The 22,460-nt window shown below is 31.1% G+C and overlaps 4 protein-coding genes across 18 annotated transcripts in view; 1 reads left to right on the forward strand and 3 right to left on the reverse strand.

Annotated features, from left to right (window-relative positions):
- Nucleotides 1–4,820: 4,820 nt before the first annotated feature.
- LOC105149019 (carbonic anhydrase 1-like) lies at nucleotides 4,821–7,472 on the reverse strand. Its single transcript, XM_011061155.2, has 6 exons — nucleotides 7,280–7,472; nucleotides 7,072–7,213; nucleotides 6,788–6,893; nucleotides 6,555–6,657; nucleotides 6,074–6,210; nucleotides 4,821–5,976 (listed from the first exon to the last, which is right to left on the reverse strand). Exons 1-6 carry the CDS (start codon nucleotides 7,458–7,460, stop codon nucleotides 5,857–5,859), a joined length of 789 nt encoding a protein of 262 aa, XP_011059457.1. The 5' UTR covers nucleotides 7,461–7,472; the 3' UTR covers nucleotides 4,821–5,856.
- Nucleotides 7,473–8,163: 691 nt separating this feature from the next.
- On the forward strand, nucleotides 8,164–10,395 carry LOC105149018 (carbonic anhydrase 1). Its single transcript, XM_011061154.2, has 5 exons — nucleotides 8,164–8,228; nucleotides 8,399–8,671; nucleotides 8,750–9,006; nucleotides 9,137–9,361; nucleotides 9,421–10,395. The coding sequence occupies exons 1-5, from the start codon at nucleotides 8,171–8,173 to the stop codon at nucleotides 9,541–9,543; spliced, it is 936 nt and encodes a 311-aa protein (XP_011059456.1). The 5' UTR covers nucleotides 8,164–8,170; the 3' UTR covers nucleotides 9,544–10,395.
- Nucleotides 9,748–15,613, reverse strand: LOC105149013 (tetraspanin-11). Of its 3 annotated transcripts, XM_011061147.2 has the most exons (9): nucleotides 14,973–15,609; nucleotides 14,002–14,084; nucleotides 13,442–13,654; nucleotides 13,146–13,331; nucleotides 12,528–12,650; nucleotides 12,156–12,212; nucleotides 11,993–12,088; nucleotides 11,824–11,907; nucleotides 9,748–11,156 (listed from the first exon to the last, which is right to left on the reverse strand). In XM_011061147.2, the coding sequence occupies exons 2-9, from the start codon at nucleotides 14,047–14,049 to the stop codon at nucleotides 11,094–11,096; spliced, it is 870 nt and encodes a 289-aa protein (XP_011059449.1). In that variant the 5' UTR covers nucleotides 14,050–14,084; nucleotides 14,973–15,609; the 3' UTR covers nucleotides 9,748–11,093. The 3 variants fall into 3 exon arrangements, with proteins under 3 accessions (XP_011059449.1, XP_087270788.1, XP_011059450.1); XM_087414662.1 differs by having other exon boundaries at nucleotides 11,824–12,088; nucleotides 14,973–15,613; XM_011061148.2 differs by lacking the exon at nucleotides 12,528–12,650 and having other exon boundaries at nucleotides 14,973–15,610.
- A 1,106-nt stretch (nucleotides 15,614–16,719) lies between these two features.
- Cad99C (cadherin 99C) overlaps nucleotides 16,720–22,460 on the reverse strand; it is a 129,145-nt gene continuing 123,404 nt past the window's right edge. For 12 of the 13 annotated variants that reach the window (XM_087414648.1, XM_087414660.1, XM_087414659.1 and 9 more), the window contains 5 exons: nucleotides 21,512–22,140; nucleotides 20,448–20,678; nucleotides 19,382–19,611; nucleotides 18,592–18,907; nucleotides 16,720–18,221 (listed from right to left, as the gene is read on the reverse strand). In XM_087414648.1, coding sequence (XP_087270774.1) covers nucleotides 18,188–18,221; nucleotides 18,592–18,907; nucleotides 19,382–19,611; nucleotides 20,448–20,678; nucleotides 21,512–22,140 — 1,440 coding nt within the window. In that variant the 3' untranslated portion in view covers nucleotides 16,720–18,187. Of the gene's footprint in view, nucleotides 18,908–19,381; nucleotides 19,612–20,447; nucleotides 20,679–21,511; nucleotides 22,141–22,460 lie in introns of all 13 variants that reach the window. The other variant, XM_087414649.1, reaches the window with a different exon arrangement.

Consider the following 22,460-nt stretch of genomic DNA (forward strand, 5'->3'; position numbering starts at 1 on the left):
AATTCTAATTTTTCGGTATTTTTCAAAAATTTTAATTATTAATATTCCGCTAATATGAGAATACCCATTCGACTTATCTCTTATTCTCGAATTTTTTTGTACACCTACATTTTTAATTAAATTCTTATAATCAGGATAATATTGTTAAAAGAATATGAAGTATTTGGTAAAAATTACCTCGTCGACAAAGATCAAAATTTGTTAAATATGGTTTCATAATATCTGCATGTATTTTATCATAGAAAAGTATACATGTACATATAAGTTAACAATTAATAATATTCTGGAAATAAGATTCTGTTGTCGGGAGCCAATACTAAAATGGCTTTAAAAAATAAAATTAGAAAAATGAAATATAATACATTCGAACAATATTTTTGTTTGTTAGAAAATTATCGAAGCCAAAATTATTGATAACAATTTAAAATTTATATTTATTTACGAATTTGGATTAAAACATTAATCATTCTATATCCATAGATTTATTTTATTTAAGACAGTCTTTATTAACATTGTTTTATTAGAGGGAGAACATTAGCAAAATTAAAAAAGAGACGAAAATTTGTGCTTCAAAAATACCATTAAATTAATTTTGCAACTTGCAAAGAATATTTTCTTGGTAATAATCTTAAAATATACTTAGTACAAAGTTTTAGAAAAACTCGTTATTATGTACTCGAAACAAGAATTTTTTTTTAAGAATATTATAAAATTATTAATCGAAAAAACGAACTTTTCGTAATGAGCATATCCAATTTGTTTGAATTTAATAAACTCAATTGAAATATTAAACTTATTAGAATTCAGGATGTATTTTGAATAAATTTAATGTTTCTGAAATTACAATAGATTTGCTTATATATGAACTTTTGAAATACTTGATATAAGTTATTATTTCTTGCATAGAGTAATTATTACTTGCATATTTTTCTGTGTGCTTGTGTGGGAAAATTATCTCTTTCGGATCTTGCATCATTTATTTGAATTTTTCATCTCTGCATGCTTTGAGATGAGATTCAGCGATGAATTGTTCGAATCGTTAAAAATACGTACATAGGCCTTGAATTTTATAAAAGATGATAATCGATTTAGTAACTTTCATTTTTAAAACTTTCATTTTTGTTGTTTATATTATGTAAAATTTTTATTAATAAATTTAAATTTCTAATTTTATAATATTTGAGATTCTTGAAATCAAAACATTATTGACATAAAGATTTTTTAAAATTTATATTTATTTTAGTCGAATATTTATATTTTTCATCTTAATAGAATTATTATTATTATTATTAATAATTTCATTAAGATACGAAATATATAATTTATGTTAATATTTAATTAATTTCATTAATATAATAGCTTTTCGCGACGCGTTCGTGTTTCGCGCATCAAAGCGTAAAATCTTACGCTTATTGCCGGCAATGTTAGTCGGCAGCAAAAAGGAGTATTTCTCCTTATTGTATATTTCTGGCATACGAAGTCAGAATATTGGCCAGCAATGAAAGGTGAGTTCAATCTGGCCAGAAGAAAGAAGAGGATCTGTTATTGATTGGTGTATAACACCAATTTGCTTTTAAAGGGTGTTATGTAAAAATAAACTAAATTCGGGAGGGTAACTTGCTCGCAAATTGCGAGTTCTTATATTTTTTAATTATTTTTTATTTAAAATACAAAAATAATTGACGAATAACAGAGGTAATAATCAAGTGCTGATAATCAGATGCAATTTTGTAAAGTTTTTTAATTTACAAAACTTGCGCTTGATTATCCACGCGACTTTCATTAGTTAGCCTTGTTATTTGTTATCTTTTTTTGTATTTTAAAGATGAAAAATATGTTTTGTTATTATTATGTATTGCTCATTTATTTAATATGATCGCGATTAGGTTATTCCGCTAAATTTATCGGTCGCGATAGGATATGGTTAGAAGAAACGCGGCATTAATTGTTGCGTTCAACGGAGAATTACTACATTAATTCATTAATTCAATAATAATTAGGTAGGAACACGAGTGGAGATAGGATACACGAGTAGGCACGAATAAATAAAAATACGGGAAGGTAGGAACTGTATAGGAACAATAAGTACGGATAGGTAGGGATAAACACAAAATAATAATAAATTATTATGAATAAAATTAAACTCTTAAATAAATTTCACGATCGAGTAATTAAATTTTATTTTAAAAAAGAATGATTATAATAAAACTAAAATATATAATAAATCTAACTAATAAACTAGGTGATAGGAATACATAGACATCATATTATGTACATACTTGATAATTGGAAAAGAGGGATTAAAAATTAAAAAATTAATTTTAAATTTTATTTAATTATATCAGAATCCCGTTCCAATTATCAAATATGAAGATAAATCAATTTAATTTCAAATTTTAAATTTTTTCAGCTCCTGTGTTATTAAATTTTTTCAGCTCCTTTGTTAAATTAAACTTTTTTATAAAATTCTATACACACATTATGTAACGCGTCAACATTGTAACTAATTTTATTGTAAATAATTGTATGCATAATAGTACTATGTATGCACAATTTAAATGTAACATTTAAATGTAAACTATGTCTAGGTAAATGCCATCATATTTTTGTAATTTGCACAACGATTACTATAATAATAAATTATTGAATCGTTTATATTCATACTGAATATATCTATTCAATACAGATAGCATTTATCTTGTCGTGGTAAATGAAATTTATTGTTGCTTTATTGATGTAAATTATACGAAATCGACGAAACATATGATAACAAATATTGTTTATTGATTTAACGAGTTTGTTAAATATTTAATTTTAAAGCTTTTCTTTAATTTGGAGTTTATTTTGAATATCAAAATATCATTAGTTATTTTGAGTGATTTCTAATTAAAATCATTAATTATTTTGAGTGATTTCTAATTAAAAATTTGATGTTTAGAATCATCAATTTTTCTTTGTATTTAATTTACAAATTTATTAAATAAGTCAGTAAGGATTGGAATTTTTACTGAGGCAATAAATATTAACTTTTTTGTTTCCCTTTTGACACTTATATTTTTAACATTACAGAATTGCAAGTATATTTTAGTAATCAATTTATTATATGCAAAAAAAATCGAAATTATTTTTGTCATGCAGAGTTATTCCTTTTCGCTTTTCGTGAAGTCCATTCACAAAGTCTAGTTTGAGAGATATCTCTTTGGAGATTCTTGTACAGGATCGGTATTATAATCCCAGGCTTCCTCGTCAGTTTCTGGAAGTAGTAATTTTACCAATGAGTCAATGACAATTGTTATACATTTTAAAGTCAAGTTGCAAAATTAATTTAATGGTATATTTTGAAGCACAATTTTCGTCGCTTTTTTAATTTTGCTAAATGTTCTCCCTCTAATAACAATGTTAATAATAGACTGTCTTAATAACAATAGAATCATATGGATATATAATGATTATATGTTTAAATCCAAATTATTAAATAAATATAAATTTAAATTTTATACAAATAATTTGTCTTCGATAATTGTTCTAACAAAAATATGGTTACGAATGTATATATTTCATTTTCTAATTGTTATTTTTAAAGACATTTTTAGGTATTGGACATCCCGACAACAGAATATTATTTCCAGAATATTATTAATTGTTAACTTATATGTACATGTATACTTTTCTATGATAAAATACATGCAGATATTATGAAACCATATTTAACAAATTTTGATCTTTGTCGACGAGGTAATTTTTACCAAATACTTCATATTCTTTTAACAATATTATCCTGATTATAAGAATTTAATTAAAAATGTAGGTGTACAAAAAAATTCGAGAATAAGAGATAAGTCGAATGGGTATTCTCATATTAGCGGAATATTAATAATTAAAATTTTTGAAAAATACCGAAAAATTAGAATTATTAAATTTTATATAATAAATTTTTCAGTATAAGTGTTCTTTAAAAATTCCGTTATTATCGAGTTCGGCTTATTTTGAACAGTTGGTACTCGAGAAACTTTTGTATCCATACATAAAAAATTACAATAACGCATGTATTTTATTATTATTAAATATGTTCCTTCGTAACCACTATTCCATAAGGAAAACATTTTATCCGTTTATTTGTAATAAGCGACGATTTTTAGAGTTGTGTGGCAGAACATATTTTCAAATTGCAATATTATATTATAGATATGATAAAAATAGTAATTGTTGTTGACGTGTTATCAAAATTGTTACTATCGTAAGTGGTCTGGAAGATTCGAAATTTACATCCTCCTGTAATAAGATCCTCTGATGTTTGACTGATTGAAGAAATAACTTTTCTTTACGAATGGGTCTTGTGAATTTGAGAATCGTAGGATCGGAATATATTGAGTTCACTCTTCACTATGAAGATCGTTCTTCTTTGTATCGGATACTAACTCGCGTATCACAGAGCGGAGGGATCTTAATATGATCAATTTATTGGGATAGTTGAATGAACGCGCGATGAAAATGCTGTCGTATATATATTAATGACTCTTTATCGCCATATTAATAAGTTGTAAATTTATTAAACATTGATTTAGAAAAATTTGTGTTATCGTATGTATTTTCGACGTTTTCGTATAATCCCGTATTATGAAAATTTGTTAATTATGCTCCTATAATCATTTTTATTGTATTTTGAACAGCATTTTTAATTGTATTGTAAACAATTATTACATTGTAATATTGAATTGTATAAAGGATTATAATAAAGATAATGTTAAAAAATTATTGCAATATAATTAACGAAATACAATAAAATAAATGTAAAAATAAAAAATTAATTAAAAATATACTCACCTGCAAAAACCAGCTACTAAATTTATTAGTAACTCGTTTTTTTACGGATCAGTATACTTGCAAAGAAAAGAGGACCGCCGATAAAGTCGGCGGGGGTGGTGGAGGGCCTCTAAAATCTAATGGCGTTTTTCATTGACAGAATTGGTGCGCACTCAATACACATTAAAGCCGTTATATGTAAATCGATAATATGGAAACAAATTAAATTCGCAAAATTTTCAATACTTTTTATTATGCTATTTGGTAAAATACACATTAGGCATTTTATCAATTGAGATATCTTGCTTTTACATTCATATTATATTAGTGTATAGAAAAGAGGTATAAGAGTAAATAAAACCCAAAATTAAATTATGTCAAATTGATAGAAATGAGCCTTACACACGGTAAAGTATTACTTTTATTTAATTAATGCCGATATTCGTAGTCGATTCTTTTTTTAAGACCATATTAAGTAGTCTCTTAAGATGCTTTTTGATTGGTTCATGACATCTTATGATTGTACTTAAAACGATCTTAAATATAAGATCTGACTATGAATATAGGCTGAGGGAAATCTGAATCTCTATTAAGTTGATAGATTTTAGTTGTTAGTGATTTCAGCGATTTATTTCCATCAGGAGCACTGCAAAAAATATAACAGATATTTTTGTGTAGTTTACATCCACTTCTTCAGTGAGCAGTAGTGCGCGGGAGCATTTTTGCGGTTACAGGAAAAATGTCCTCATGTATCGTTTAAGATTTCTCTTTGCCATAAGTATAATATAAAAACATATCATCAAATTACAAAATTTATTAGCAGAAAAATAAAATTTTTATCCATATTTTTCATAAAATAAAATGAAAATATATAAAGGAGATCCTATTTTATATACATTATAAGCCGGATTCAAGCAAGCAAGCGAGCATAAACGATATATTTTAACATTATTCATTTGTATTTGTTCATGCTTGTTTTGTTCAATGTGAATTTAGTTTAATAATTTCCAATTAAATTTATTTCTTTAATATATGATAATATATTTTAATCGATCAAGCTATTGCATCATTTGTAGCAAAAAAAATCCTTCTTCCATGAAGAAGATGTTGTGATCTATAATTTCCTACTATATGGTCCCATTTATGATTGTAAAGGCTTCTGAATGCTTCGATCTATGATCAATGTAAATTATCACATTATATACTTTAATATTTAAAACTGTAAATAATTTTTTTAATTTAAATTAATACACATATGCTTTTAATATACCTGATTAGCGGATATTTTTATAGCATTTGGCACGATTATCCAAGTGACACATTCATTATATGGAGGGAAAGTAAGAGAACCTGTATAAGTGTAATATCCAGAATAAGTGCATGCGTACATCATCCAACGTAAACAATCTGTTAATAAGCACATGATTAATTAAAAAATGTTAATATTGTAAACAAAGTCTACTTAATAAAAGCTATCAAAGAAATAAAAGAATTATCGAATATTATAAAAATAATACATGTATATTCTAAAACAATTTAAAGTATATTTTAAAATAAAGTTGTATAATTTTTAGAAAATTGCTCTCAATGTTTACTACAATGAAAAGAAAAAAAAGGAAACACTAACATTAACAATTATATGATCTATTCTGTGTGATTAGAGTTTAATAAATATTATATTAAAAATAATATTTAATATATTATATTAAATATTATATTTAAAAAAAGATCATTTCATATTATGTAATTACCTGGAGTAATATTTACGGTGCTATTCGTTCGTTTTATTTCTGGGAGTTTATGAGTGATTAGGGCAAGCTCAGGATTGTCTGGAATTCCAGGACAACCAACAACCTTTTTATCACAATTAAATGTTATAATTAAATTGCAATAAGATATAACAAAATGTTATTCTAAAAATAAAACTTTATCACATAAGATGATTTTGACAGGTCGGATTTTAATTAATTGTCGGCCATTGTACCTGCATAAGATAGGAGAGTATTGAAATTCCATCAGATTTTTCATAACACTTATCTATCGATCCATAACGCGTATTCCAATGCATGACTTGCGCCTCCATCGAATACCTTGATAAATACTGTCATTTTGACGTTGCATTGATCCCATAATTATGACAACAAATTCGTGATTTATTTAAAATAAAATATAAATTTAATTTAAATTTAAATTTAAATTAAATGAAAAATATTAATATATTTTCCACACATAGTTAATAATTTTTAATATCAAATTCATATCTCTAACCAAATGTTGTCGATAGAATGTTCCGCGCCTCGACAATCGGATGGGCCCCATCGGAATTGTACATTCATAAATTGATATTCATCATCCTTCAATGGGCCGCCACGCATTGTCGGCAATCTCCTATTCGCCAATTCGATGTTAACTAAAAATTATTAAACAATAAATATGCGTAATGTATTGTTCAGAATTTATATTGAATGAGAAGAACCTGTTTTTCCAGTGTTTGCAAGTATCGCTGTGCCACTTTTTGACCAATAATTTGTCAAAAGTAATGGGGGATATTTTTTTTTCCATACTGCAACGCGACTGATATCGATCGGAGATTGCCGCCATTTCGGAAGACCCGAAGATGATGTCGTGCATAATTTTTGTTCTTGTGTAGAACGCATTTAAAAATAAAAGTTATTACATAAATATAATAAGGACATTTTTATATAGCTATTAAACAATATCTATAACACATTTTTTATCTATAAAACATTATTAAGATTAAAATTTTTATTTACGTAATTGAACATTCTTAGATTTGGATGTCATCTGTACATCACGGTGAAATACATCGAGCTTTTAAACAGAAGGAAATCTAAAATTAAATTTTCATCTCTTTTAAACGCGACATGTTATTTTTGAAATATTGGTACTAATATCGTAACTATTTTGATGACTATTTTGATTATTGGAAATAAATTCTGAGTAACTGCATGGCGTAATCATGCAATGAAATAAGTAATTGTCAGTTTAAAGATTGTTTAAAGGCAAGAAGTTAGTGGTATTACTAACCATGAAGTTACTAATACATCGTAATCTTTGAATTATTTTCACATCACTTCATACTATGCCTCACATTATTTTTATAAATTGAAGTAAGCTTTATATATCAATTTTTCTAAAAATTATTTGACGGTAATAATTATTTTACATTTTACATTATATTTCGTACTTTTCTAAATATTTTTGATAGTAATTAATGCGGAATGAAACATCGGACAAATTGTGAAGTATACCGCTCGTTTAAAAATTTATTACGTCGGAAATACCGCACGTGGATTTTAACACCGAGCTTTTGTAGTACAAATGTTAGGGAAGCTTTAATATAAAAATGTTGGGTTTTTCGTTAGTAGAATGTATGGTTGCATGCAGTAGTGTCCTACTTATGGGTACGTATCTCAGAAAAATAAAAAGCAATGATTTAATTATAAAATAATAATAACCTCTACAGAAAGAGAGTTTTATGATAAAATTATTTTCTAATATTGTAATCATCAATTTGAGATTTTATTTTTAAAATAACTGAAATATTTTTTTAATATTAAATTTCTTTCGTTAGTGTTACTATTAACTGAAATTTTGGAATGGACGCAGTTATTTGCATGGATGGAAAACGATTACCATCCACCCTCTTTTTCGTTTGGCTATGCTGCTTATCAGAATGGTCCTCATACATGGAAAGATCTATATCCTGAGAGCACTGGTAGCAATCAATCGCCTATTAATATCATAACTAGACTCGCTGTAGTAATGCAACCATCTGAGCCACTTCGATGGAGCAATTATAATAGCGGACCTCTGTCGATGACTATTGCAAATGATGGTCATACCGGTAAATTTTCTACAAGCAAGTTAAAGTATACTTAATGATATAGGGTTAATATTATCGGAGTATTATGTTAATATACAGTAATACTCCGAGGATTCTGGACTAGTACCACATGGCCGCAACTCCATGGGGGACCTTTGACCGATACGTATGATTTTTTTAATGTTATGTTTCACTGGGGTCCATCAAACGAAGAGGGTAGTGAACATACCTTAGACTATGTCCGTTTTCCTATGGAACTACAAATTATTCATGTAAAACGTGGAATTAAATCACCAACAGATGCGATCGCGCTTGGAGCAAAAGACGGAATAGCAATTACTTCGTTCTTCCTTCAAGTACACTTTTTGTTAACAAATAAATCACAAAGTTTATCACAAGTATTAAGAAATTAAATCAGTAAAATATACTGTACTATATTCGTTATAATTATCCTTTCTTATCATGATACATCTGACGATGACGCAGATAAATGACACAGATAATCCTTATTTGGATCATATCATAAGCAATTTGTGGCGTATTACCTGTCCGGGATCTATAGTCTACATACCTCCTTTTCCATTAGAATGGATTTTCGCGCCTTTTGATAGAGATTATTATACATATAGCGGTTCTCTTAGCCAGCCACCTTGTAGTGAAATTGTCACATGGATCGTACAGCAAGAACCAATCGCTATTTCCTCATCTCAAGTAAAATCATACATTACTAAAATATTTTGTAGCTTTTTATCGTATAATATAATTTACAGATAGAGAAATTTCGAAAACTTTGTTCAGTAGAGGGCCCATTACTTTTGAATTGTCGACCAGTTCAATCATTGAACGACCGTGATGTTTATTTTTATGAAGAAAGCTTATCGCGTAATTATTAATTATTAATTTCGATATGATTTATATCAAATTAATAGATTTATTCGATATGATGATACTGTTATATTTAAGCGAATACAATTTATAAAATTAACGTTAAGAATGTATGTTTACAATAATGCAGCTGATTCTGTAAATAGATATAATTTTGAAAATTTTAGAGGTAATAAAATATAAATTTGTGAGAATATAAAATAAATAACAAATTTTTACACATAGAACAACATTTTTATTAAGTTGCGTTCTATAAACGCAGGACATTTCGTTTTGCCAAGTATTTTGAGAAAATAAAAACATATTAAAAGTCACTCATTGTATAATAAACTCTTTTGGCACAAGTTGTAATAATATATTCTTCGAAAATTAGTGTCGGAGAGAGGAAAGTATTTCCTTAAAGAATATATATGACGCATTTTTTTACACCAATATATGTATATAATATATATATATATATGTATATATGTATATGTGCATCATCCATTTTGAAATGGACAAATGTCTATAAAGATCTAACATACACGTTCATTAGGAGAAGCTGGGATTGATCAAAACTTGTAATTTTTTTTCAAGTTTCGAAACACAGAGATTATTTTGGCACTATCTTGAACATATTATTAGGCTAAGTAGAAATATATATACGTAAAAATTTAATGATACTTTACTAAGTAAATGAAATTTTGTAATTTTTCTTTAAATCGATTTACAGCTAAGAATCTAGGCTAGTTAAACGTACTTTGAAAACTTATCAAGTTCAGTCAAAGTAGATTAGCATCATATGATTGTAACGCGTTTTTTATTGAACTACTAACATCGTTTAACAGTCTGTTAATAGAATACATCAATCAGCCTCAGTCTCCCCTAAATATACTCACATAAATTTCTTATTTGTTAAAAATTATGATATTTCTTCAAAAATTCATATACAACTTTGTGCGAAAAATCATTTTGTATCTCAAATTAGGTAAATTTTCCACAAAAAAAGAAAACAACTCGAAAGTTTTCACGCACACAGCGCATATATCCATCCTTTTTTCTTGGCAAATGTATTTACAAGACGATAGAACGCCATGGATAACAATTCACGTTGCTAGCCAAACTCCCCCGATGGTCGTCATGAGGTACTAACACTAGCGATAATATCGCTATTTATTAGTATTAGTTAGATTGAACACGACACAGATGCATACAGTTGTATGTACAGCAGGATGTATTTTGGTCACATTATTGCTGGATGGCAGCAAAACGCGCACAGAAATGGAAATCGATCTAAATTTAAGCGTAGCACTTATTGTTATTTCGATTCGAAGTTCTCAATGAACAGACACCTTGTGGAATAGAACAAATATTTAGATTATTTTCTTCCCCGCAATATTTCTTAGCTGCAAATCCCGATTAATGTCCTAACTCACATAACCGAAACGAATTTCGGCAATCTTCCAAGTAGCAATACCGAAGATATAAAATAAATATGTTTCTTCTCCCAAAGTTGTCAATGTAAAGATTGGACGTGCCACGACATTCTCTTTACTTCATTGAGACTACGAATCCTGGATCATTCTTCCTGCATATCTCTTATCGTTCGGCAGAGGAAAGCAGACGTTATTATCCCGAACGTCTGAAATGCATTTTGATTATTTCTTTTTTACAAAATATAAGAACAAAGAAAGGATTTAATTTAAGAAAAAATATTTAATAAATCTATTCTATTATTTATAATCAGTTATAATCAATTTGAAAAAAAATGCAAAAAGTTCTTTCTCTTTTAAATAAAGAAGAGTAATTACTATAATTTTGAGAACGTTTTATAAAGTTTGAAGATCAAAAGCACTTTCTCAAATAAAATCTTGTTACAAAATATTGAAGACACGAAACTATTAAGAAAATATTTGATAAGTCTGTTCTATTATTTATAATTCATTACAATCTCTATTTCAAAAAGACACAAAAAATTCCTTAAAATAAAGAACAGTAATTTATTGTAAAATACAACTCTTATAAGAATGTTTTATAAAATGTGAAAAGTCAAAGGCACTTTCTTAAATAAAATTACACTATAAAAAACAAAATGTTAATTTTAACTTAAAGATGTATAGTGGAGAGACTTTCTGAGACATGCAAAGATGTTAAAATTAACACAAAAATGTTAATTTTTGCATGTTTTAGAAAGTCCACTATAATATTAAAATTAACATTTTATTTTTTATAGTGTACGACTCTTTGATTTTACGTTTCTTCAAAATTGTTTCTTCCAAGAGTTTGCAAAAAATAATAAAAAGATTTACCTGTATTCCTGCCATTGCCATACCGAGGAATACTAATGTGAAGCTCTCGCACTGCAGCCAGTTCGTGACTTTTCCAAGACAGCCCTGAGAAAATGCGTTGTTCATTTGAAATATGCAGCACTGTAACATGCAACGGGGCATGATGCTTCGCGGCATGATGCGTACTTACCTCTTTGTGCCTATATCCCTCGTGACCCTCTTCGTCTTCTACTTGACATGCAGCCTCATCCTTAGGCTGCGGATGCAGCCATGGCTTCTCGTTCAGCTGCCAGCGACAAAAGATTACTCACATAAAATTCATACATTCGCTTCGTCGCTGACATTTTACTCACATTTTTGTGAAACACTCTCGATACAACGCTCATTGGGCTGCTGCCTGTATTTTTATTCTGTAAAACAGAAGCTCTCGCTTTTACTGACTAATCGTGGATCTTAACTAGACATTTAAGATAAAGAACAGTTTAAAAAGAGATGAATCAGAAGATTAAATTATTCATAAAACAATCAAATATTAAAATATACATTATGCACAACTTATATGGTTTTCAAAAGAGATCTCTAAATATCAATATTACACACTATGTATGAATTTATATATTTTATTATTTCGCTTTAAAGAGCTCTCTTTTATAAACTCTCTCAACTTTCAGAAATTCAATATCCATATATGTTGTTTTAAAATCAATCAATTCAAACATGTGTACCTCGCTATTTTTGAGAACACAACACGTGAGGGGAACCTGCCTCTTGTTTCCCGAGATTTGACCATCCCTCCACCAAGCAGTGCCATTGTAATCGTCATCGCCGTATATACCGCAGCAATTAAACTGCAATGGAATCATCCATGTGCTCTTCGAACCATCGCGAAATGTCTCATCGGGCAGACGATTTCTGACAAAGCATCGCATGCGACCCCATCATGCATGAAACATAATTTACGTGCGTATTTGGGCGCGTAATACATGCTGCAGGGAAAATGAGACGAAATAATTTTAAATATAACATTTTAAATAGAAAAAGAAAAAAATTTTTCGTATCATTTCGCTAAAGTGTCGTGCACAGATACAATTACGATGTGCTGCGATCTGGAAAGCACGTATCCGCGAACTTGACATCTCAAGTAAAACGTATAAAACGTATAAAACGTATAAAAATTCATAATTAATATTGACAGTTGAAAAATTATACGCAAGACGGATTGAACAAAATATATCACAATTAAAAAAAAGATTATATAACAAAAATAAGCGATTTTTTTTAATGACAAGACATGCCATAAAGACCAATGAGCAGTCAAACGAGCAGCTCTGTTGGTACGACACCTTATACTGCGCAAAGTCCAAACTGTGGCTGAAGGGAAGATCGCTGGTCGAGTCATGACCATATTCCATGCTTAGTTTATTGGAGAGCCTTTCCTCCAGATCCGATAGGATCTGGAAAGTCATCAACCCGCCGATTGCGGCCGTCACCAATTCCGTGATGATAAGCGCGATCAACATGCTCATGTACTGTGGAAAAACAATCACCGATATAAAAACATCACCGACCCTGACCCGACGTCTATAATGGTACGCGCGCCCCCAAGGGGCGGAGGTAATAAAAATGTCGTTTCACTCACGGTGGCGAGGATGCATTGATTTCCGCGTAGCGCGGCGCGGCAACCGAAGAAGCCGACCGTGAGTACGATGAAGCCAAGCCCGAGGAGGCTGTAAGCTATCAGATTGATAGTCTCGTGCGGCTTAATATCAGATACGAAAAGATTCAGGATGTGTCCTTTGCTGGGCTCCAGAAGTAACCACGCGCCTATAACGAGCACCGTACAGCCAGCCAACTGCCGAAAGGAAAAGGCAATGAATTTACGATTGTTTCTTTATCGCGACCAGCGAGAGTAATTCTATATCCCTCAGGGGACTATACTTTTCTGAACATCGCGTAAATTTAAGCGACGTGACTCTTAAAATAATTCTCTCTGCTTTGCTCCAGAAGTAGAATCAGAATTTAATTTAACCGAGAACAATACAAAGTATGAAAAATGATTGTTTTGCTCTAAAGTACAGAATTACGCCATAATTATTTATAGTTTGAGCATCTGCGTCTAAGTGCTCGTGGCACGTGTTGCTATTTCTAAACTTAATTTATATTTTATAATGTTACAAAATGTGCATGCATGTTATTTACCCATATTAATAGATTGAACGTGAATAATGCGACTTTTAAGTATTTCATGTCTGTTATCCTTGATTTTCCAATTAGTCATCAATCTGCAAATATAACAGAGCGACCTGTTGTAAGCTCAAATATAAGATGGAACGTAATAGAATGTAATAGAATTTGTTATATAAATTTTAAACTCGTTAATTCCTCTTTAATTAAGCATTTAATATACAATATTTATAATAAATATAAATATAAATGCAATGTTTTATTTCATGTTTGCTTTGCAACTGTTTTCAACAAAATAATGATAATAATTGCATTTAAATGTCGAATTTAATTAAAGTAAGTATATATACTTTTTAATAATATTGAAAAAATGTTAAATGTTAAATTTAATTAAAGTGAGAGAGTTACATATATATTTTATAATAATATACTTAAAAAATGTTTTAATTAAAATACTCAAATATTTTTCTTTTTCTATCTTGATAAACATGAAAAAAACATGGTAGATTATTTTTTTTTATTTAAAAATTTTATTTTATTTTTTACTATATGTTTAAAAATATTATATAAAAAACGTCTTTTCAATTATTTCTGATTGCTTTCAAAATAACATTGAACGGATAAAATTTTGAAAAGTTTATGACTCTGAAATTTAAATATTAGCAGAAGTGGAAAAATATAGGATAATTAAATTAGGATAACTTTTTCTTTTAGAAATCCGTCGGAAAGAAAATTAACGAGAACTTTTTATTTATGTAAGTGTTATATATGTATTTTCTTAATTCTTTAATTTCAGAAATTCCGTGTCAAACACAATTTAGAATTCTTTATCTTTATTATTTAAACTTTATTTATTTAAACTCTTTATCTAAATTCTTTAGCTATTTTTACACAACTGTATTACATTTATTTATTCATTAAACATAAACGAACAATTTATCAAAACACTATTCTAATTTAGTATTATGTATCCAAGTATTATTTACCTATCACGAACGAATTAGCTCACTCTTCTTGATTACAATGTCTATCACTTTGCTATCTATGCTTTTGATGTTCACCAATGTAACTGTTATTACACAATTACACAATTACAATCTTGTTTATCTTACAAATAACATTACACTGTAGTGTTGAAATCACAAAAGCGGATGCACGTTCCGTAATCGTCAAAGATCATCCTTGTCTTGGCGTTTCCGATTCGGTTCACAGGTGGTTCGCGATCCCTTTATGATACGTCATCTCTGTTCGATCGTTTGGACGCTCCGAATTTGCGCGGCCCGAGCTGTTGGCGTCGCGAATGGGAGAACGGACCCGCCTGTTACTTGTCGATACGCTGGAGGATCGATGAAATGCCTCCGGTACTTATTAGCGTAACGCGCGGACACAGTAATTGTCTATCTCGTGTGATTACAAGCAATTTCTCGCGTGTTGATCCAGACAGGAGAACCGCGATCGAGTGTGTCGTTACCACCGCGGGCAGCCTGAACGTACGTTACCTGGCAAAACGAACGAATCTGCCTCCGGATCCCGCTTTCGCCTCTAGTTTCTCGTTTCTACGTCACCGACGCCGGTTCAGATGCGTCTGCGTGCTCCCACCGTCGCGGCGCCGACGCTCTATCGTCGGGCACGGTTGAAACCCGCCCGTTACCCAGAACGATCCCGTTGACGGTTTCGTACCTCATCGACACACTTACAATTCCCACCTACGAGTGTGAGTGTGAGATCTAAGGCAGCTCCAAGTATAATTTCCCACGTTCTAATTAAAATGTTTTAGCTATTCTAATTAAAGACTTGCATATGTAGAGCATTATTCCGACTGCATTATAACTGTTCCTCTTTTCATCATAAAGTCTGTCTGAAACTGTCGAAAGTATAGCGGGCTACGTGATTTTAGAACGAACTTTGAAATGAATTTTCGCATGGAAAGGTGTATCGCGTGTCAGCAACTCTGCGTGTAATGTATTAAAAATACTATCGAGACGATAAAGTTAGCTACGCAATAACTTTACAAGGGCGTAGTAATTTTACATCCCATTTAACACAGACCTCCAAGAGAAGCCTTAAAGACGTTTCTATGTCCTCTGGATGTTCTAAGGACATTTCCAGGATATTTCTTAAATAAAACCAAGGAATAATATAAAATCAGCCAACATAGTTAGACGTGTGTAAATTCATATATTTCATTCTTGCAAAAAATTACAATCGTTTCAACTCTTTCAATTGGGTTTTTATTAGTGTAATGATAACAAAATCCGTACATATAAAAAGATGTAATACAGAGAAATTGGATTATCGTTAACATGTATTCATGATATGATTATAATGCTGTCTGTCCTATCTAACAAAATACTCAAATCATACATTTCAAATTATCTATAATTTAACAAAGATTACGAAAAAGTTAATTATGTTAAAATCATAGGTCAATCAGTTTAAAAAAAAACTTACATAATAATGTTAACGATGATCTGTTAAATAAGACATGTTAGATATCTTAAATAAAGTATGCTGTATGAGATAATATATTCCACACGTTCCTTTCAAAGACTTGATTTATTGTACGAAAATGCAAAACATATTACGTGAGAATCAGACAAAGTTGCTTCAGCTGTGTGAAAACTTGAATAAACTAGAAATAACGTTTACGTAATAATTCGGCAGAACGGTCGTGTGTTCTCGACGAAAGAACATTTTTGTGGAGCGTTGGTATTGTAAACAAAAACTCCATCATTATGTAAATATAATAAATTTATTATTAGGTATTAACAATTTTTTACAGAATTCGCGCTTAAATATTATACAACTATACGAGTAAAGGTATCAACGCTATAATCGGAGAACACGTGTAACACGTACATACACGTACATACAGTGATTTCTTTTTGTCTCTTTCAGTATAAAACGCAGCTTATAAATTGCACGGCAGTGGACGCCTACTTTATACGACTAGAGATATACATTCAATCAAGTCGTATCATATACGCAATTCATCTCAACGTCACGTTGGGCTTCACCCAACTCCCAACATCTTCCCGCGGATCTGTCGACAAAGTCTTTCAGTCCACAAAGTCTGACCACGGATAGCGTGGTCGAAAACTGCAAAAGGAAATGGACAATTACGCGTGCCTAATTAAGTACGCTCTCCATTTACATCGTCACGGTGTCGATGACGCGTTCTCCGCATGGCAGTCATTAATTACCGCTGATGCGGTCGTGTGAACAAGAGGCGAACAAGTCGCGGTGGAAACGCGCAACAACTGCCATGAAACTTCATCGGTATTCCTGCGATCACGTACAAACAGTATGCACCACCGTCATCGCCTCGGTTAATTGTGATTACAATAGAATGACATGAGCAAACATGCGATCGTATAAATAAAAAAAAGTATTATATAATACACAACGTGATCGAGATCGATCATTTACAAGGTCGCACGAGCCGACGGGACTCGCGCAGAGACATTCACAAGTATTACACGCCGTTCGTACAATATAACAAGTATAGCTTCGTCCTCGAAACTTAAGTCTACAACTTGAATCGCAGTGGTATTCTCTCTCTCTCTCTCTCTCTCTTTCTATGATTAAAATGTACATTTATGCATCACACAACTGATGAGAGTCCACACACAAGTGAAATATGAAAAATTATTTAATTAATTTTCTGAAATTAATCGAGACTCAGTTATTGCACGGCAACTATTTCATATCTGTGTATACAATCGCGTAATGGCTTGCGATAATTAATTCGAGGCGCTGCGATTATTCGTAATCTTGCAATTTGTTAGCAAAAGCTCTATCGGCTTCAACGTGAAAACGCGATGCTTGAATTGAAAATAAATCGCGCGGAATATCGGCTGGCTCTAAAGAATATCCGCGCTCTCTTTCACAGTCGCCTTTTACGCGTGCGATATTTTCACGGCCTCGTTCCGCCGTCGTTCCGTCGTATCTGAAACGCTATACACTGTTCTTTTATGGATATCACATACGGAACAACTCGTTCAGAATATGTGTCCCACCGGGAATTCCGCGGCTGCATTGCGCGCGCTGAATCAGCACAGCAGGTACACATTCAGAAGATGACATATGAAAGGAAGAACATATAGATACAAAGTCATTCAACTATTTATAAGCTTTCATATGCTCTTCGTATGGCTCTTTAATGTTGCTTAACGCGTCAGGAAAAAAATGCTACGTAGCGTCAAGAATTCTTCTCGTCATCATATTTCATGCATCTGTCAAAATTAAATGCAAAAAGAGTTACATCCGCTCGTTGCGAAGGATAGGTGAATATTGATTTTACATATGTCGTAAATGCGAGAAAATATTCGTTGATAGGATTTTTACGCGTGGGATTTGAAATTTTTTAACGCTTAAATCTTATCATTGATCTTATCATTGAACTTTGATGTGAAAAAAATGTTGTATCCATCACAGTTGTTCATCTTATCGTGTATACAAAGTAAATGTATACCAAAGTAAAAATTACAGGATGCTGTAAGTTATATCATTATGAGATTATATCTCAATCTTTCTTTTTCGCGTATAATTCGGTGGCAGTCTTTAAAGTAACATTCGCACATCGTCTCTCGGAGTAAGACTTACAATTCTGTCGTGGTTTCCACGGGACTTTGCTCGCCCAGATACGTGAATCCGAGATGCGAATAATCCTTCCTCTCCCTGAAGGTAACATTGTCGTTGGACGGACTAGGGCTCAGCAGATCACCGCCGTGATTGTACAAGGGATTAAGTACCGGTGTCGCGTCGCGATTGTTGAGGGTATTCGTGTTGCTCGCACTGTGATTCTTTCGGCCCAGTGTGGACCGTCGTAGGGAATGAATATTGGTATCGCCGTGATTGCCGACAATACTGGATGCTCGTGCCGTGGTCGCTGCTTCGGAACTAACGGGGCTTTGTTGGCCTTAAAGCAGAACACATAAGCTCATTATACATTCTCGGATATCCACTACAAACTAGTATTATTTAAAAAGTATTTAATTATTACATTAATCCTCTGATGAATGAAATAACTTTAGTTTAAGGAAAATTACACTGTAAAAAATAAAATGTTAATTTTAAGTTAAAAATGTATAGTGGATTTTCTGAGACATGCAAAAATGTTAAAATTAACATTTTTGTGTTAATTTTTACATTTTTGTGTATCTCAGAATTAAACGTCTTCAAATTAAAATCAATATTTCATTTTTTATAGTGTAATGTTAATAGAAATTATGAAGATAAATATGTTTTTAGTTTTCATTTTGTAATTGATTGAATAATAACATGGAATGGGATATAAATATAGAATACTTTAATTCTCTAATCTTCATCTACATATTTTTTGAAAAATGCAGCTTGCATTAAGTATGCAAATATTATATCGTCTGCGAATTACCGGTACTGTCTCCATGATCTTTGGTGATGTAGCTGACATTGTCCAGACTAAACGCATGATTTTTATTGCTGAAATCCAATTGTAAGTCGTTGCAGCTATCGTTGTCGTCAACCGGCACGCTCATCTGAAGCACTTGCGTCTCGTATTCCTTCAAATTGGGTTCCACATAAACGGGATCGTATCGTGGCACCACATACATGCGCTGCATACGTTCCTTATACGCTTTATACCTACATAACATTTTCACGATGAGAATTTCTCGGTGAGCTTTAAATTCTTCATCGCGGAAGTAAACATTCTGGAAGGACTAATTTTATCGCGATCACAATGTCGAAGTAATAAGTTGCGGAGATATTTAAAGCGGAAAGCACAATTAAAGCTAATGGAGGTAATGAAGAGCGGTATAAATTTGCATGGCTCGTACTTGATGTCAAATGAATATTCACACTCATGAAACAACTTCTCTCAACGATTGTAATAACAACTAAAACGGTAATAACAGTTGTGATGTTCTATAATATTTCAGTATTTGTATGCAACAATTTTTATTAAAACAATATATGCAAAAATGTCATAAAAATCTACTAGCTTAAGTTTGCAAGCCAACATAAATTTAAATTTTTTTAAATGTCGTCTGTATATTATATTTAATTACATCTACGCAAGTTTATTTTTATCCGTAATGAATTTACCGTGTACATGAAAAAAATTATGTCGTATTATTAGCAGTAATTTAATTAAAAACAATATTGTTAATTCAATGAAACAAATACATCACGTTTTATTAAAATATTATTTGTTTCATAAAAATACCATTATCTATTAAATAAACAAAAATAACAAGATTTTCAATTAGAATACTGCTGACCAATGCTGTTAATATAACATCGTTTTTTCTGTGTATAAGTTTAATTTAAATTGTTTATTACTATAATCTATAATAAACCGTAATATCGCGTGTTGCATCTTAGCTTCCTCATTAATTATCTTTTTATAAATGTATTTGTCGATTTATTTTAACTCGCGCAGTATTAAAAGGTTTCAGCATTAAAATCAGAGCACTTACTTGGACCAGGAGACGCATATGTATATGATACCGGCAATGCCGAGGATCAAAATCACGCACGCGATGATGATTAGCGCGTACGGGAATACCTCGCCGCTGAATGCGACCGCCGTTTGTGTTCGAACTGGCTCGGGTGGCATCACGGGTGCATGAATATCGATGGCATTTGCCCGCACTAACGTAGACACGTCAAAGGTGATATTTGACATGGCTGATTTATCCATGATAGATCTGTCGAACATTCGGCGCTTTTAATATTTGCCCATGTTTCGAGCAAATGTTACGTTAATCAAAAGTTATAATTGACCTTTCGATGCTCGCACAAAAAACGTGCCTTTTATTATCAAATCCGGAATAGTCGTTGAAATTCAATTTAATTTTTTATTAATTTAAGTTGCAATAAAGTTCAAATTTTGTTCAAAAAAAAAATTTATTAAGAGATTTCTAGCAATTTAAATATGCTGTATTTTCAAAGGATTTAAAATCGTAATCAAGAAGACAATTAGTTCACAAATTGTGTTAAAATAATATATATTTAAAAAGAGTTCTATTCAAATATTTAATTTAATCGATTATTATAATGTTATTAAAGAGAAAGTTTTAAAGCAATTTCTTGTTGCATTAATTCTGAAATATTTTAAATCAATTTAATAATATTCGATTTCATTTACAAAAGTAGATATCTAAAAGCACATTGCAACGTGAGCATTGCGGTAATTACGTAATACTCTTCCGCAAATAAATGTGAGACATCGTGGCTTTAGCGTATTTAATACAAAGATAGAGTTAAAGTAATATTATAATGAGTAATATTATAACTCAGAGTGCAAAACGTAATCTGCTCGTTAACATAAAATCCGATTAAATAATAATAATGTTAAATAAATTTGTTAACAAGATATTTATGGAATTTTTTTGTGTATTATTTTAAATTATTGTATCTTATAAAAATCAAATTTGAAATATTTATTTATTTATTTAAATATTGAACAATGTGCTTTTAATATTCAAATAAATAATCAATCACTTCCAATATTATATAAAGGGCGCATTTTAAGACTTACCTCTGTACTTTGGTACTGTTTCTATTTAATATAGCTTCGGTATCCGGATCGATCGCGTAGAACCATACATCGGAGTCCTGCGGGAACGTCTCGATAGTGCCATTCTTCGTGAGGACTTTTCTCATCGCGACTCTGTCAATGCTGATCAGCAGACCGCTCTTCTGTTGAATTACGTTTGCTATTTTATCAGCTTCTTTTTGCAATACGTCCGGCGCCGCATCTTGCACCACAAGGATCATTAGGTTTTCTTCCCCGATAAGATTGACGATCACCGGCGCGATAATGGAATTGTAGTTGTCAATCGAGTTAGGATTGTCGCGCACGCGAACGTCGAATTTAAAGGGAAGCTCGGATGTATCCACGTGGTCGAACGTCGCCGTCGTCCTGATTATACCGGTGGAGCCGTCGATCGTGAAGTAATCGGAACCTCGCCCTTCCAGAATTTTGTACTCCAGCTTGCCGTACTTGCCATTATCTTTATCGATAGCCTTCACTTGTATGACAGTGGACGCGAATTGCGCGGTGCGCGGAATCGCCGCAAAATAACGTCCTCTCGTGAGCTTCTGACTCGCCTCCGGGAAAATAAACTCGGGCTTGTTATCATTTACATCCAGCACCTGGATCTTTACCTGCAATTTTATTAGAAAAAAATGAGAATTGATAATCTTGTTGCAACAGTCATCTCACATAAATTATAGTTTTTTATGTATTTCCCTTTTCTTACAGGAATATAAATTTTAATGCTTTAAAATTAAATTCTGCTAGATTAGACGAGATAGGAAAAGTTGTGGATTTATATCTTTTGTATTTAAAATTTCTTCATGTAAAATATTGGAAATTTTTGTTACGTAAAGATTTATAATTGAAGCAATAATACTGAAGTTACATCTGCAGGATAGATAATTAAGTTTTTATGTGTTCCATATTAATTATTTTATCTTTAGTATGT

The sequence above is a fragment of the Acromyrmex echinatior genome, chromosome 16 (assembly GCF_024713525.1).
Source record: "Acromyrmex echinatior isolate Ae372 chromosome 16, ASM2471352v2, whole genome shotgun sequence".
Classification (NCBI taxonomy): domain Eukaryota; kingdom Metazoa; phylum Arthropoda; class Insecta; order Hymenoptera; family Formicidae; genus Acromyrmex; species Acromyrmex echinatior.